The following is a 12,473-nucleotide window of genomic DNA, read 5'->3' as shown; positions in this document are numbered from 1 at the left end:
AATGAGAAAGAAATAAAGCCATAATATTCAACTGTTCTGAGGAAAAATCAGGATGCAAAAATAGGACTCTTGTCACCCTGCCTCTATCCTTTTGGGGGACAGTAGGATAGTCACTTTCAAAGCAAAACCACCTCACTCATGAATAAAGCATGGAAATAACTCTCAGTACGAATACTGCACAAATGTGCTACATTGTTTCTTATTATTTAGAGCAAGGATCTAGGTATAATCATCACTGTCAAATGTAAAGATCTGGCAGTGCTTCCAGGTTTACTCTTCCAGAGATACTCTTGAACTAAGACATGCAGATGTTCCATCTCTTTTTGTTGACTCGAGTTGGGGGCAGTTCGCTAGTCCTGTAATCTCCGGATTACAAAATAAAAATACCCTTTTTGATGAACCCTTTAAATACAATCTTAATTTTACCTAATCACATTAGCATCTTAATCATACACTTTCAGCAGGGGTAATACTAACCATAAGGGTGAAACTTGGTTTTGATTAGGGAGGGGGAATAATTTTACTTTTTTATATATAAAGCACAGATACACATACAGTACATAAACTGAGTTACAGTATATCTGTGGTATTAAAATCTCAAGCCGGGATGGGGGGTGATTAAGGAAAAAAAAAGTTTGAAAAGCTCCTTAGGGAGCAATAATGAAAAAAGGATTGAGAAACACTGATCTGATCTGTATTATCTCACAGGGGAAGGCTACCATTACATGGTTTGAACTCCACATAACGTAAACTTCTAAAGTTTAAACTTCAAACATATCTTTGCTACCAATATTCAGTTATAACAGATGCAGAATTATCTGCTTATATATTCTGCAAGTAAGGAATCTGACGTTCTCAGGGAATGGGAAGAAGCCCTGTAGCTCACTTCCATTACTGATTCAGCAGAGTTGGTTTCTCTTTGATTTCTCCTCTGCTGCTTCTGCTTTTGGCATGAGTAGCACTTCTCTAGTTCCACTTTTAATCTTGGTGCTGTAACTGAATATACGCAAATTCAGTGAAGTTCACATAAATCAAAACTGATGATAAATAAATTAGAGGATTCTGAAGCTAGAGTCAGGAAAGAGTAGCTATAAAAATGACGGTAGAATGTTTCCAGATTTATTCTTACTGCCCCAGTCATCTCTGGGCCTAGTCTAAGTTTATTCAACTAGTGGCCTTACCTCTACCAGATCTAACCTGATATCCAGAACTCTAGTTTTGACCTTTTAACCAGAAACAGAGTTCATACAATGCAATCATTTAGTAACCTCCACTGATATCTGTATTAGCTCTCTACTGCTAGGTAACAAATTATCACAAATTTCACAGCTTAAAACAAAACCTGTTTATTATCTCACAGTTCTGTAGGTCAGCAGTCCTGATGGGCTTGACTGGGTTCTCAGCTCAGTCTCACGAGGCTAACATCAAAGTGTCAGCTGAGCTAGACTCCTATCTGGAGGTTGGGAGGAGTTTCGACTTTCCAGCTCATTCAGGTTGTTGGCAAAATCCACTTCTCTGCAGTTGTGGGTCTGAGCTGTTTCTTTTTCGGCTGTCATCTGAGGGCTACTTGTTGCTCCTAACGGCCACTTACATTCCTTCTCACATGGTCCCTTACATCTTCATGTTTTGAATCCTCATGTTTTGAATCTTTCTGGTTCCCCCTTCTTCTTTAGCCAGAGAAAGCCCACTGTTTTGAAGGGCTCATGGAATTAGATTGGGATAATTTCCCTATTTTAAAGTCAATGGTGCCGTATAATATACCATAACCATGGAAGTGATGGCCCATCATATTCAGAGAATCCAAGGATTACAGCAGAACATCTTTGGGAGGATATTTTAGAAATTCTGTCTATCATAGAGTCTCTGGGACTGGAGAGGTAATAAATTACACACGCCTGCATACACACACACACGCATACATACACAATAAACTCACACATATATACAGTGATAGCCAGCCTCTAAAAAGACCTAGTGACCCTCACTTTGGTGGTATTTATACCCTGGTGGAGCCCCCTCCTGCACAGTATCAGGTATGTCTGTGTGAATCACAAGATCCAGCGGAAGTAATGGTATTCAATCCCCAAGGCTAGGTCATAAAAACATTTGCCATTTCTACTTTGTTCTCTCAGTTCCCTTACTCTAGGGAAAGTCAGCTGCCATGTAATGAAGACACTCAAGAGGTCCGTGTGGCCAATAACTGAGTTCTCCTGCAGAAAGCCAAGACCAATTTCCCAGCCACATAAGTAAGCCATCTTTAAAGCATATCCCCCAGTTCCAGTCAAGTTTTCAATTCAGATGACTGCAGTATTCAGCCTCAGCCAACATCTTGACTGTAATCTCTTGAGAGACTGTGACCAGAAACTCTTAGCTGAGCTGCACCTGAATTCCTGACTCACAGAAACTGTCTGAGATATTATTTACTGTTGTTTTAGCCACTAAGTTTTGGAATGATTTCTTAAACAGTAATATATGACAAAATAATATATAAATATGTAGATATAGATATGTAGACATTAAAAATATACAACTTTAAAAACACATTAAAAAAACTCCTAAAGTAAAAGAATCACTTATGTTCATTAATAAAAATCAATTAAGTAGAAAAATTATATTCCTTAAACGTACTACTTTGATGCTTTGAAAAAACAAATGCGTACGAATGAAAATAAACACTGTACCCTGGATTAGCAATAACGTTAAAAGTTCCTATAGTTTGGCTTTCTATGATCAAAGGGGAAAGTGTACAAAAGGCAGCAGGAATCAAACCATTAGAATAAACAAGCACTATATAAGTACAAAAATTAATAAATAAATAAAAACAAATTCATTTGCTCAACTAATATTTATTAAGTGCCTTCTACATGTGTTAATACTGTAGATGTAATAAGAAGAAAAAAACATAATCTCTGCCTACTTGAAATTTATTCTCCAGTGGGGAAGACATATATTAGCTAATCACAAAAACAGCAAAATTTTAATGACAAATGCTACATAGAAGAACCACAGTACATGGTTCAGTTCTCCAGGAATATATGACAATTCTAAATGTGTTAATTTAAGTGTGATTAAAATAGGCTCAAAATATATAAAGTAAAAAAATCAAACTACAAGTAAACTTTTCAACTTGGCAACATAATGAACTATTTTAACAACGTTCTATGATTACTACTAGGTCAGGATGAGAAAAAAAAAGTCAGTAAAAATAAAGAAAATATGGACAAACCAAATACAAGCTTAATTTAATGGTCATGTGCAAAGCACTCAATTATTAAAGAGTAATCATTCTTCTCAAGAATATGTGGAATATTTACAAAAGTTGATCACATAATAAACCTTAAAACAAGTCTCAGAAAATTTCAGAGAATCAATATCATGCAATTTTCTGACCAAAATGCAATTAGGTTAACAATCTAATTAAAACTTAAAAAGATAATTCTTTAATTAAATAATTTAGATATTCAGAAATTTCAAATAACTCATAAGTTAAAGAAGCGATGATAATGAAATTTTAAAATACCATTAGAACTAAATGAAAATGAAAATACTTCACATGCAAAAAGAATGCAGCAATGGAAATTCATAGCCTTACAAGCTCAGCATAAAAAGAAGAAAAACTGAAAACATATTGATTAAATGTGCAATTTAAGAAGTTAGGACTCACAAATATAGTGGACAATTTGGTGATAGACAGAGTGAAGGGGCGTTGCGGGGCTGGGAGAATGGGATGAAGGGTTAAAGAAGTACAAATTAGTAGTTGATAGTTGGTCATGCGGATGGGGAGCACCGCAGAGGGAATGCAGTTAGCATTAATATGATGGCTAGGTGGAGGGCTGAGGGAGGGAGCAATTGGGATCGTTTGATGAACTATATAGATGTCTAACCAATGTACTGTATACTTGAAACTAATTTAAATAAATAAATTTTTAAAAAAAGAAGTTAGGGAAAAATATAATAATCCCAGAAAAAATTCAATTAAATAGAATAAGAAAATAATAGAAATCACTGAAGTAGGAGATAAAAGATAGAGAAGACCAACAAAGAACAACAACAAAAAGTATAGCTCTTTGAAAAGACTATATGGGATAAAACCACATATAAAACCATATTTAAAGGAAAATAACTTTATGAAAATAAATTTGAAAAGTTACAGAAAATGGGCAAATTCCTAAAAATATCATTCACCAAAACTATTCAAGAAGAAAGACAAAACCTGAATAGTCCTATAATCATTAAAAGAATTGATTTCATTTTTTTAATCTTCCCACAAGGAAAATACCAAGATCAAACAATTTTTCAGGCAAGTTCTACCAAATTTTCAAGAAACAAATGATTCTAATATTACACAAACTATTAGAATATAAATAAAAAAAAATATTCCACAATTCATTCTACCACTTAACTCAAAATAGATCACACAAAAATTAACTCAAAATAGACCACAGACTAAATGTAAAACCTAAAACTATAAAACTCTAAAAGAAAACATAGCAAAAAATTTCTATGTCCCTGGCTGGACAAAGAATTCGTGGAGATTACACCAAAAGCACAATCTATAAAAGAAAAATTGATAGATTGGACAACACCAAAATTAAAAAGTTCAAAACTACCATTAAAAAAATAAAGGCACAAGCCACAGATTAGAAGAATATAACTGCAAATCTTTATATCCAATAAAGGACTTGTATTCGGTATATGTAAAGAACTTTTACAACTCAGTAACAACAAAACAACCCATTAAAAAATAGGCGAAAGGTTTAAACAGACATTTCCCTAAATATACAAATGGCTAATAAGCACATGAATAAGTGTTCAAAATCATTAGTCATCAGAGAAATGCAAATTAAAACCACAATGAAATACCAATGCACACCCACTAGAATAGCTAAAATCAAAAAGATAATACTAAGTCTTGGTTAGGATATGGAGAAACAAACCATCATGTATTGCTGGTGAGAATGCAAAGGGTGCAGCCACTTTAAAAAAGTCTGACAGTTTAATCTTAAATATAAACATATGCCTATCATACAATCTAACCATCGACTCCTAGGAATCTAACCAAGAGATGCATGTCCTTGAACGTTCCCAGTAGCGTTATTCCTGAAAGACAATAACTGGAGACAATCCAAGTGTCCATCAATTAAAATGGGTAAACAAAATGTCCTATAGCCAAACAATGGAATACTATTCAACAACTAAAAGGAACAAACTACAAATATTGCAACAACAGTGATGAACTTCAAAAACATCATGCTATGTGAAAGACTATATAGTATATGCTTCTATTTGTATGAAATTTTTAGAAAAGGCAAATTTAGAGACAAAGTTTATCAGTGGTGCCTAGGGCTAAGGACAGGAGTGGAGATTAACTATAAATGGGCACCAAGCAACATTTTAGGATGACAGAGATGTTCTAAAACTGGATTGTGGTTATGATTTACTATAAATTTACTAACATAATTGAATTCTACAGTTAATATGGTTACAATGATTGAATTTTATCGTATTTAAATGGTACTTTAGTAAAATTATTTTTTAAAATAGCCAACTGATTTATTAAAAGATATCGAAGCTCATTAGTAATTAGGAAAATGAAAACTGAGATCGGAAATTAAGAAACCTGATAATACCAAGGCAAAAAGACATGAAGCAAGAAAAATTCCTGCACATCACTCACAGGAATATAAATAGGCAAAACCACTCAGAAAGCAATTTGTCCTAATTCTGCAAAGTTACCCACGCGCATGCCCTACAACCAGCAAATCACTCCAAAATAGATACTCTAGATAGAAGAGCTAGATTGTAGACCATGTGTCTGTCACACTAACTTAACTCTGCTTTGTATCACAAGAACAGCCACAGACAACATGTAAACAAATGAGCATAGCTGCTGCTACATTAAAAACTTATTTACAAAAACAGGCAGTGAGACAGATTTGACCCCTGGGCAGTAGTTTGCCAACTCCTGACCTAAAAAAAAAACCTGTACCCATGATCCAGGAGACATGGGGAACTGTTTTCACAGAACTTGTTTTCATTAGAAGGAAACTGGAAGCAACCCGAATGTTCACTTACAGGGGAAGGGATAAATGAAACGTGGCATGATTTCAGAATGGAATATGATACAGCAGTGAAAGTGAATGATATTTTTGCTACCTGCAACAACATGGATAAATCTTAGAAAACAATACTAAGTGAAAAAAGCAATTCATAGAAGAGAGCTGATTTAATCACAGATGTGATTTAATTGAGCTCAAAAATAAGCAAAACTAAATAAAATGTCATATCTCCTATGTATATAGGCAGTAAAGAAAAACTACAGGTATAGGGAACTATAGGAAACTATGAGGAAAAAAGTAGAGGAATGGTAGAAATTCAGGATGGAGGTTACCTCCCAACAGAAGGCCAAAGATAGGATCAGGAATCCACAGTTAGTTTCAATGGTTTTGGTATTGTTCTAGTTCTTATGTTAGGTCATAGCTCCTAAGAGTTCGCAACTTACACATACAGCATCTATTGAATCTTGTATAAATAAAATAAATACTAAAATTTTATTTTTTCATAAAAAAAAAAAAAACAGAAATACCCCTGTATTTAGCTGAAAAATCTCAAAAATATTGAAGAGGCTACCTGTAGCTGAAACAGAAAATAGAGATCTTGCCACTAAAAAGCAGTCATGGTGTTTGTACTCTAACTCAGCCAAGTAAGTAAGTAGATCATGACAAAACAAATAAATGGCTTGTAACTACTGCTTGGATTCAGAAAGAGTTGATAAAAACTAAGTAAAAAAGTATTGGAAATTATTCTAAAACTTAAAAAATAAGAAGTTGTTGGTTAATTTTCCATGAGTTCAATATTTTGCTATTTAAATAAGTTTGACTGTAGATCACTAGATCCCCCCAAAAATACACAAAATAGAATCCTGGCACCATCTGGTGGCAGTACACTGCAACAGCAGGTTCTAATTTTTTCTTTTTTAAGATTAATTCACTCATTCATTCGTTTACCAACTATCTATCTATAAGCAACTACCAGACATTTTTAAATCTTTCTTGAAACATACACATTTTTTAATCTTTCCTGAAAGACAGGAAATAAGATAAGGTTTAGCATCTAAAATAGAATTTTAGATCTTCAAGGAAAAAAATCTACAGTTAAATTTATGACTATCGGGACCTAAGAATTTGTTCTTATGTAGAAGTTTATTTAAAGTATCCATGGCCCTGGAACTCTCAGGCAAGAAGTTCCACAGGAGTGTACTGGTAAATATAGTCTATTGAGTCACCACATCTGGACCAGTAAGCACACTAATGTAGTTTTCAAAAAAAGAACTGTGGTGATTTTTAAATGTCCTCAAATTCTTGACATTTCTTTCAAAGCACAGAGCCTAATTTTCCTCTCCATGAACATGGGCTGGACTTAATGACTCTCTTCTAATGAAGAGAATGTGACAGAAGTAATGATGTGTAACTTCCACAGCCAAATCATCAAAGGCATCGCCACTTTCATCTTGCCTTTTTTGGGATTACTCACTGGGGGAAAATCAACCATCATGTCATGAGGAGACTCAAGTAGCTTTGAAGAACCTGCTTGGGGAGGAACTGTGACCTCCTCAACAACCGGCACCAATCTGCCAGTCATGTCCTCCAGCCCCACCAAGCCCTCAGATATTGCACGCTTGCCAATATCACCAATCTAAGCCATTCCCAAAAGAACAAAATTAATATCTGTTTATTATTGTTTTAAGCCACTCAATTTTGGGGTAATCTGTTATGCAACAATATATATAACTAATATCTATTACTTCCTAAAATCAAGTTTAATCTACATAAGAAATAAAAATAGCTCACTTCAGTTTAATATTACAATTTGCCCACGTTAATAAAATTTCAAATTATCCTCCCTATTACACTAAGTAGTAATCTTTTTTTAATTCTCCCAAATTGTTTCATATCATTTCGTATTATTCATAGCATTCTAAGTTTATTCAAAAAAACAGCAACCTAAGCAGACCAGTCAGCAAGGATTTTTTTAAACATCTTTTTGCAGAGCAACTGTACTAGGTAGAGAATCATGCCCTTGAGGTGGTTGTAATTTAACTAATATTCATGAAATATATATTTTTTAACTAAACTTTTTCCCCTGTCTCTGAAGGTGACAGGAAGGTTTGGAAAATGTCTCCTTTACCTCTGTGAGGGATCCACAAGCCACACCACCACGCAGGGCTTCATCCAAAGCAGAAAGGGTTGTAGATAAGAATGCTGGCAAGAGAGCCGTAGATCTTTGTGTCTTCATCCCATAAGCCTGAACAAGAAAAAGATTAAGTTCTTTTGAACCTCCTTATGTATTCAAAAACATAAACCAACTCCATACCTCAAATTTTAGCAGCTGGAACCCAATTCCATTTTTTGTCTCCTCTGTTATTTATTTGTTCAACAAATATTTACTCTGTGCCAGTGACTGAGCTAGATTATAAGAATATGATTTAACAGACAGCCCCTGCCTTCACAGTAGTTATAGTCTACCATTAGGACTAGAAATTGGGCAATTACTATGCAATTAATAAGAGATGTGATAGAGAAAGTAAGACACAGACAACATGCCTGATCTGGATTTTGTGATTCAATAAAGCTTCATCGAAGAGATGGATGTCTGAGCTAAAATTTGAAATAGCTGTTAGACAGGTAAAGGAAATGTGCATGTTCCTGCCGAAGAGACAGAATATACAAAGAAAGGTCAAGAAGAACAGGCGGAAATGGAAACCAACAAAAACTACAAAAAATAGAGTTTTTTTTAGAACAGTTGAAGATGGAGCGTGGTAGTGCTGTGGCAAGTGATAAAGCTGGAGAAACAAGCAGGGGCCAAATCATGAAGAACCTTGTTGAACTTTGGAGTTTATGCTGAGAGCAACAAGGGGTGACATGATCAAGTTACCATCTCAGACTGAGGCTGGTTTGTGAAGAACAGCTTGAAGGTAGGTGTGGTAGTCTGAGAAATGGCCACCCCAAAATATATCCACATCAAATCCTTAGAAACTGTGAATGTTACCTTTTTTGTACAAAGGATCTTTGCAGATGTGATTAATGTGATTATATGCCCACTAGCAATGTATAAAAACACTTGCCTCTTTATATTCTCTAACATTAAAATTTTCACTTTTATGAATGAAATGTAACTATAAAAATTCATTCATTCAACATATATTGGGTACCAATTGCATGCCATGCTCTAAGATTGGCTTTGGGAATACAAAGGTAAACCAAATGGATAGCTTCTACCCAAAGTTTAAAATTTAATAAATCTATGACTTAAATCCAAGGCTGTTCTGCTTTGTGACAATGTAGGAAGACCAGCATATTAATATTTGTGAGCCATAAATATGCCCACTCTTACCTAATCTTACTTATTGAATTCTTAGTTCAGTTAAACCAAGAATTACCACAGATTTTTTTAAGGCTATATTCAAGCACATATAATAATTAGAAAAGCTATGGTCAAAGTCATGTAATTTGCACCTGATTTAGAAATATCTGAATATTGTCTACAATCCATCATCAGGCAACAGAGGTGGGTGTGGGGACACATTATCAAACATGTAAAGGCAACCCGATCTGTCAACATTAAATTGCTTTATTTGCAAATATAACTGTAATTACTGCAAAAATAGATTCGGTGACTCTCAAAAAGAATAATAAAATGAACTAATAAAATAAGCCTTCAGAAATGATAGTATATGCATAAATGAGAAAAAGTAATATTGTGATATGACACTCCACCAGTTTTTCTTTTACTTTGGTGGCTGCTTCTTCTCAGACTCATCATTATCTAATCTCATCTTTAAATGTTGGCTTCACTCAAGATTTGGTCTTGGGTACACTTATCTTCTTATTTTATATACTTTCTAGGCAATTGCTCATCCATTCCCATGGCTTTGACTATTATAGGTGCACTGATGACTCCCAAACGCATACTTTTAGTGCAGACTTCGCCTTCAAACTCCATGTCCAGACATTTAACAGCATACTTAATGTCTCCACGCAATGTTTCACATGCACCTTAAATTCAACAAGTACTCCCTGAACTTTTCCTTCATAGGACTTGTCACTACTACAATTAACTACTTACTCATGTCATTATTTATTTAATGTCTGACTTCTCCCACTAGACTGAGCTACATGAGGGCAGGAACTTTATCAATCTTGAATACAATATCCTCAGTCCCTGACAAAGAACCTGATACATGGCTGGCACCGAATAAATATTGGTTGAAGGAATAAATGACTCAATAAATGAATAAATAAATAGACAAAAATTTTTCTTTAAAGAATGAACTAAAACTAAGCCAATGTTTAAGTCAGAATTCAAATCTAAAGAATGCTACAAGAGTGAATGTACAACAAAGGAGAAAGATGGATTCTTGAATTGGGACTTGGAATGATATTGAGATTGCAGCTGAAGTGGTGATGGAAGTGGAGACTAAAGTTGAATTTCCTGCCCAAGCTCTCTTATTTAATTACCTAACTAGAAATATGCCACAGATATTGACCAAATAGAATGACAGATGTCAAATTAAAAGGTTTTCCTGGTGCTTTACAACCTTCTAAATAGTAACAGGTTATTTTGAAACCAGTCACAGAATTATCTCATACTATTTTAATATTAACTTACTTCACAAAACAAAGAGAGCTGTCCAAAGCTACAAGATCAATGACAAAGCTAAGACTAGTGCCAAACTCTAACTCTGATTCTAATTTTCCTTTTGCCTACTCTGCCTCTAAGGTATTTTCCTTAGATCACAAGCTAAATCTGAACAAAAGAAAATACTTTATCTGTTCATTGCTTCAGAAGTCTCAAATGACACTTCCTACTTCATAGAACTGCACCCTACTTTATTGCTCAGTGGTTACCAAATTTCAACATGAGATAGTATGGTAAATGTGTTACCTGAATATTGTCTACAATCCATAAATCACATAAATAAATAAATTTGCAAAGCAATGAACAGATTTTAGGCAACTCTCATCCTGGGAAAGCAGTATCTTTCTACCATGCATAAAACTTTCATTGGAAAAGCTAAAGCCATTAAACATAAAGTATGAAAAAATAGTACAACTTGATGAGGACTTTACCTCTCCTCAAGAGTGAGGATAAGTTTTCAAGTATTATTTATTCAATCAATAAGCAAGTGTAAGTCCAATGTGTGTATTTTATGATGTAAAGTAAGTGACGATGGTAAAAGTATTACAGAGGCAGGGGAATTCTAAAATTAAAAGTATACTGAAGTCCACAAATCCCACCCAAACAAAGAGAAAGATAACCTTTTGAAATATCACTATCGGCTACAGAGAAAAAACTTTCTGTTGCCCCCTCATTCCTGTAATTAAGAACTACCTCCCATGAGCTTATAAACTATATAAATTTTTTGTATGTATTCTCATTAGAAGACTAATTCTGCCTTGAGAGTCTATATTTTTGAGGTACTCATCTCTATTTTTGCTTTTGCCTCGTTCCAAAAAAAAAAAGATTTTAAATAAGATGAAGAATCATTTCAAAATAAAAGTCATAATCAAATCATCATAAGAATATATATATACCGTTTGCATCTGTGGGGCACAGGCCCTGCTGACCACATACACAAGTTCATGGACACCTCGATAACTAAGGCCAGTCATCTTCATAAGCTCCAATGGGGAAAGACATAAAAAGTCCTAAAGAGACATAAAGAGAATATTTTAAATATATGTGTAAGAAAGATACTGGAATTAAAAGGTATATTTCAATTGAAACTGTCCATGTGTAGATAAAAGTGAAATTTATTTCAGATCAAAGACTTACTTGTTCCATAAAGTATTTTCCCCCTAGATATGCCTTAACTAAAAGATATGATGTCAGTCTTTTCTTGTAATTATCCAATTTAGTTGGCATATATTGGAGGATACATCAAATAACATCACATAGAAGCAGCATCCAACCCGGGAGTACATGAGCACTGCATCTGTGCCGAGAAGAGTTTGGGTACAAATACCAAGAAAGTGTCAAATTGAAATGAATTTCTTCTTAAACTATATGAAATCATTCAGAGAAAGTATCTGATAACTGAGAGCATTTCAAGCATGAACATAAGGATTATTAAATACATAACACAGAAACCAAAGATACCTTTAACACATAAAGTGATTTTTTACAAGTTGCAGCATGCTCTGAAAGTCTGTTTTATTAAAGATTAAATCCTAATCTAAAACCTTAAATCTCATTTAACTCAAAAGAGATTTGTTTCATTATTGTGTTTAAAAATGTGACATCTCTATACATTTTTCTCATTCCTTCAATAGGAAAAAGATCTTAACTATTAATTTCTCTTGCTTTCATGAGGAATTATTCATTTTGAATACCATCTCCTCATTAGAGTCATATTTCTCATAATAACTACAAAATTTCTTTTTATCCATTTCCCATTTAAAACAAAAAAGTGC

At 34.0% G+C, this 12,473-nt stretch overlaps 1 protein-coding gene across 18 annotated transcripts in view; it reads right to left on the bottom strand.

Moving 5' to 3' along the window:
• The window catches only part of RAD51B (RAD51 paralog B), a 482,184-nt gene that overhangs the window by 464,547 nt on the left and 5,164 nt on the right, over positions 1-12,473 (bottom strand). For all 18 annotated transcript variants that reach the window (XM_039875321.1, XM_039875325.1, XM_039875328.1 and 15 more), the window contains exons 3-4: positions 11,595-11,708; positions 8,188-8,304 (exon numbers count right to left, since the gene is read on the bottom strand). In XM_039875321.1, the coding sequence (XP_039731255.1) occupies positions 8,188-8,304; positions 11,595-11,708 (231 nt within the window). The remainder of the gene's footprint in view (positions 1-8,187; positions 8,305-11,594; positions 11,709-12,473) is intronic.

The sequence above is a fragment of the Pteropus medius genome, unplaced genomic scaffold (genome assembly GCF_902729225.1).
Source record: "Pteropus medius unplaced genomic scaffold, Ma_sr-lr_union100, whole genome shotgun sequence".
NCBI lineage: Eukaryota > Metazoa > Chordata > Mammalia > Chiroptera > Pteropodidae > Pteropus > Pteropus medius.
Note: the sequence above shows the minus strand (reverse complement) of the source record. Positions and strands in the feature narration are given on the sequence as shown.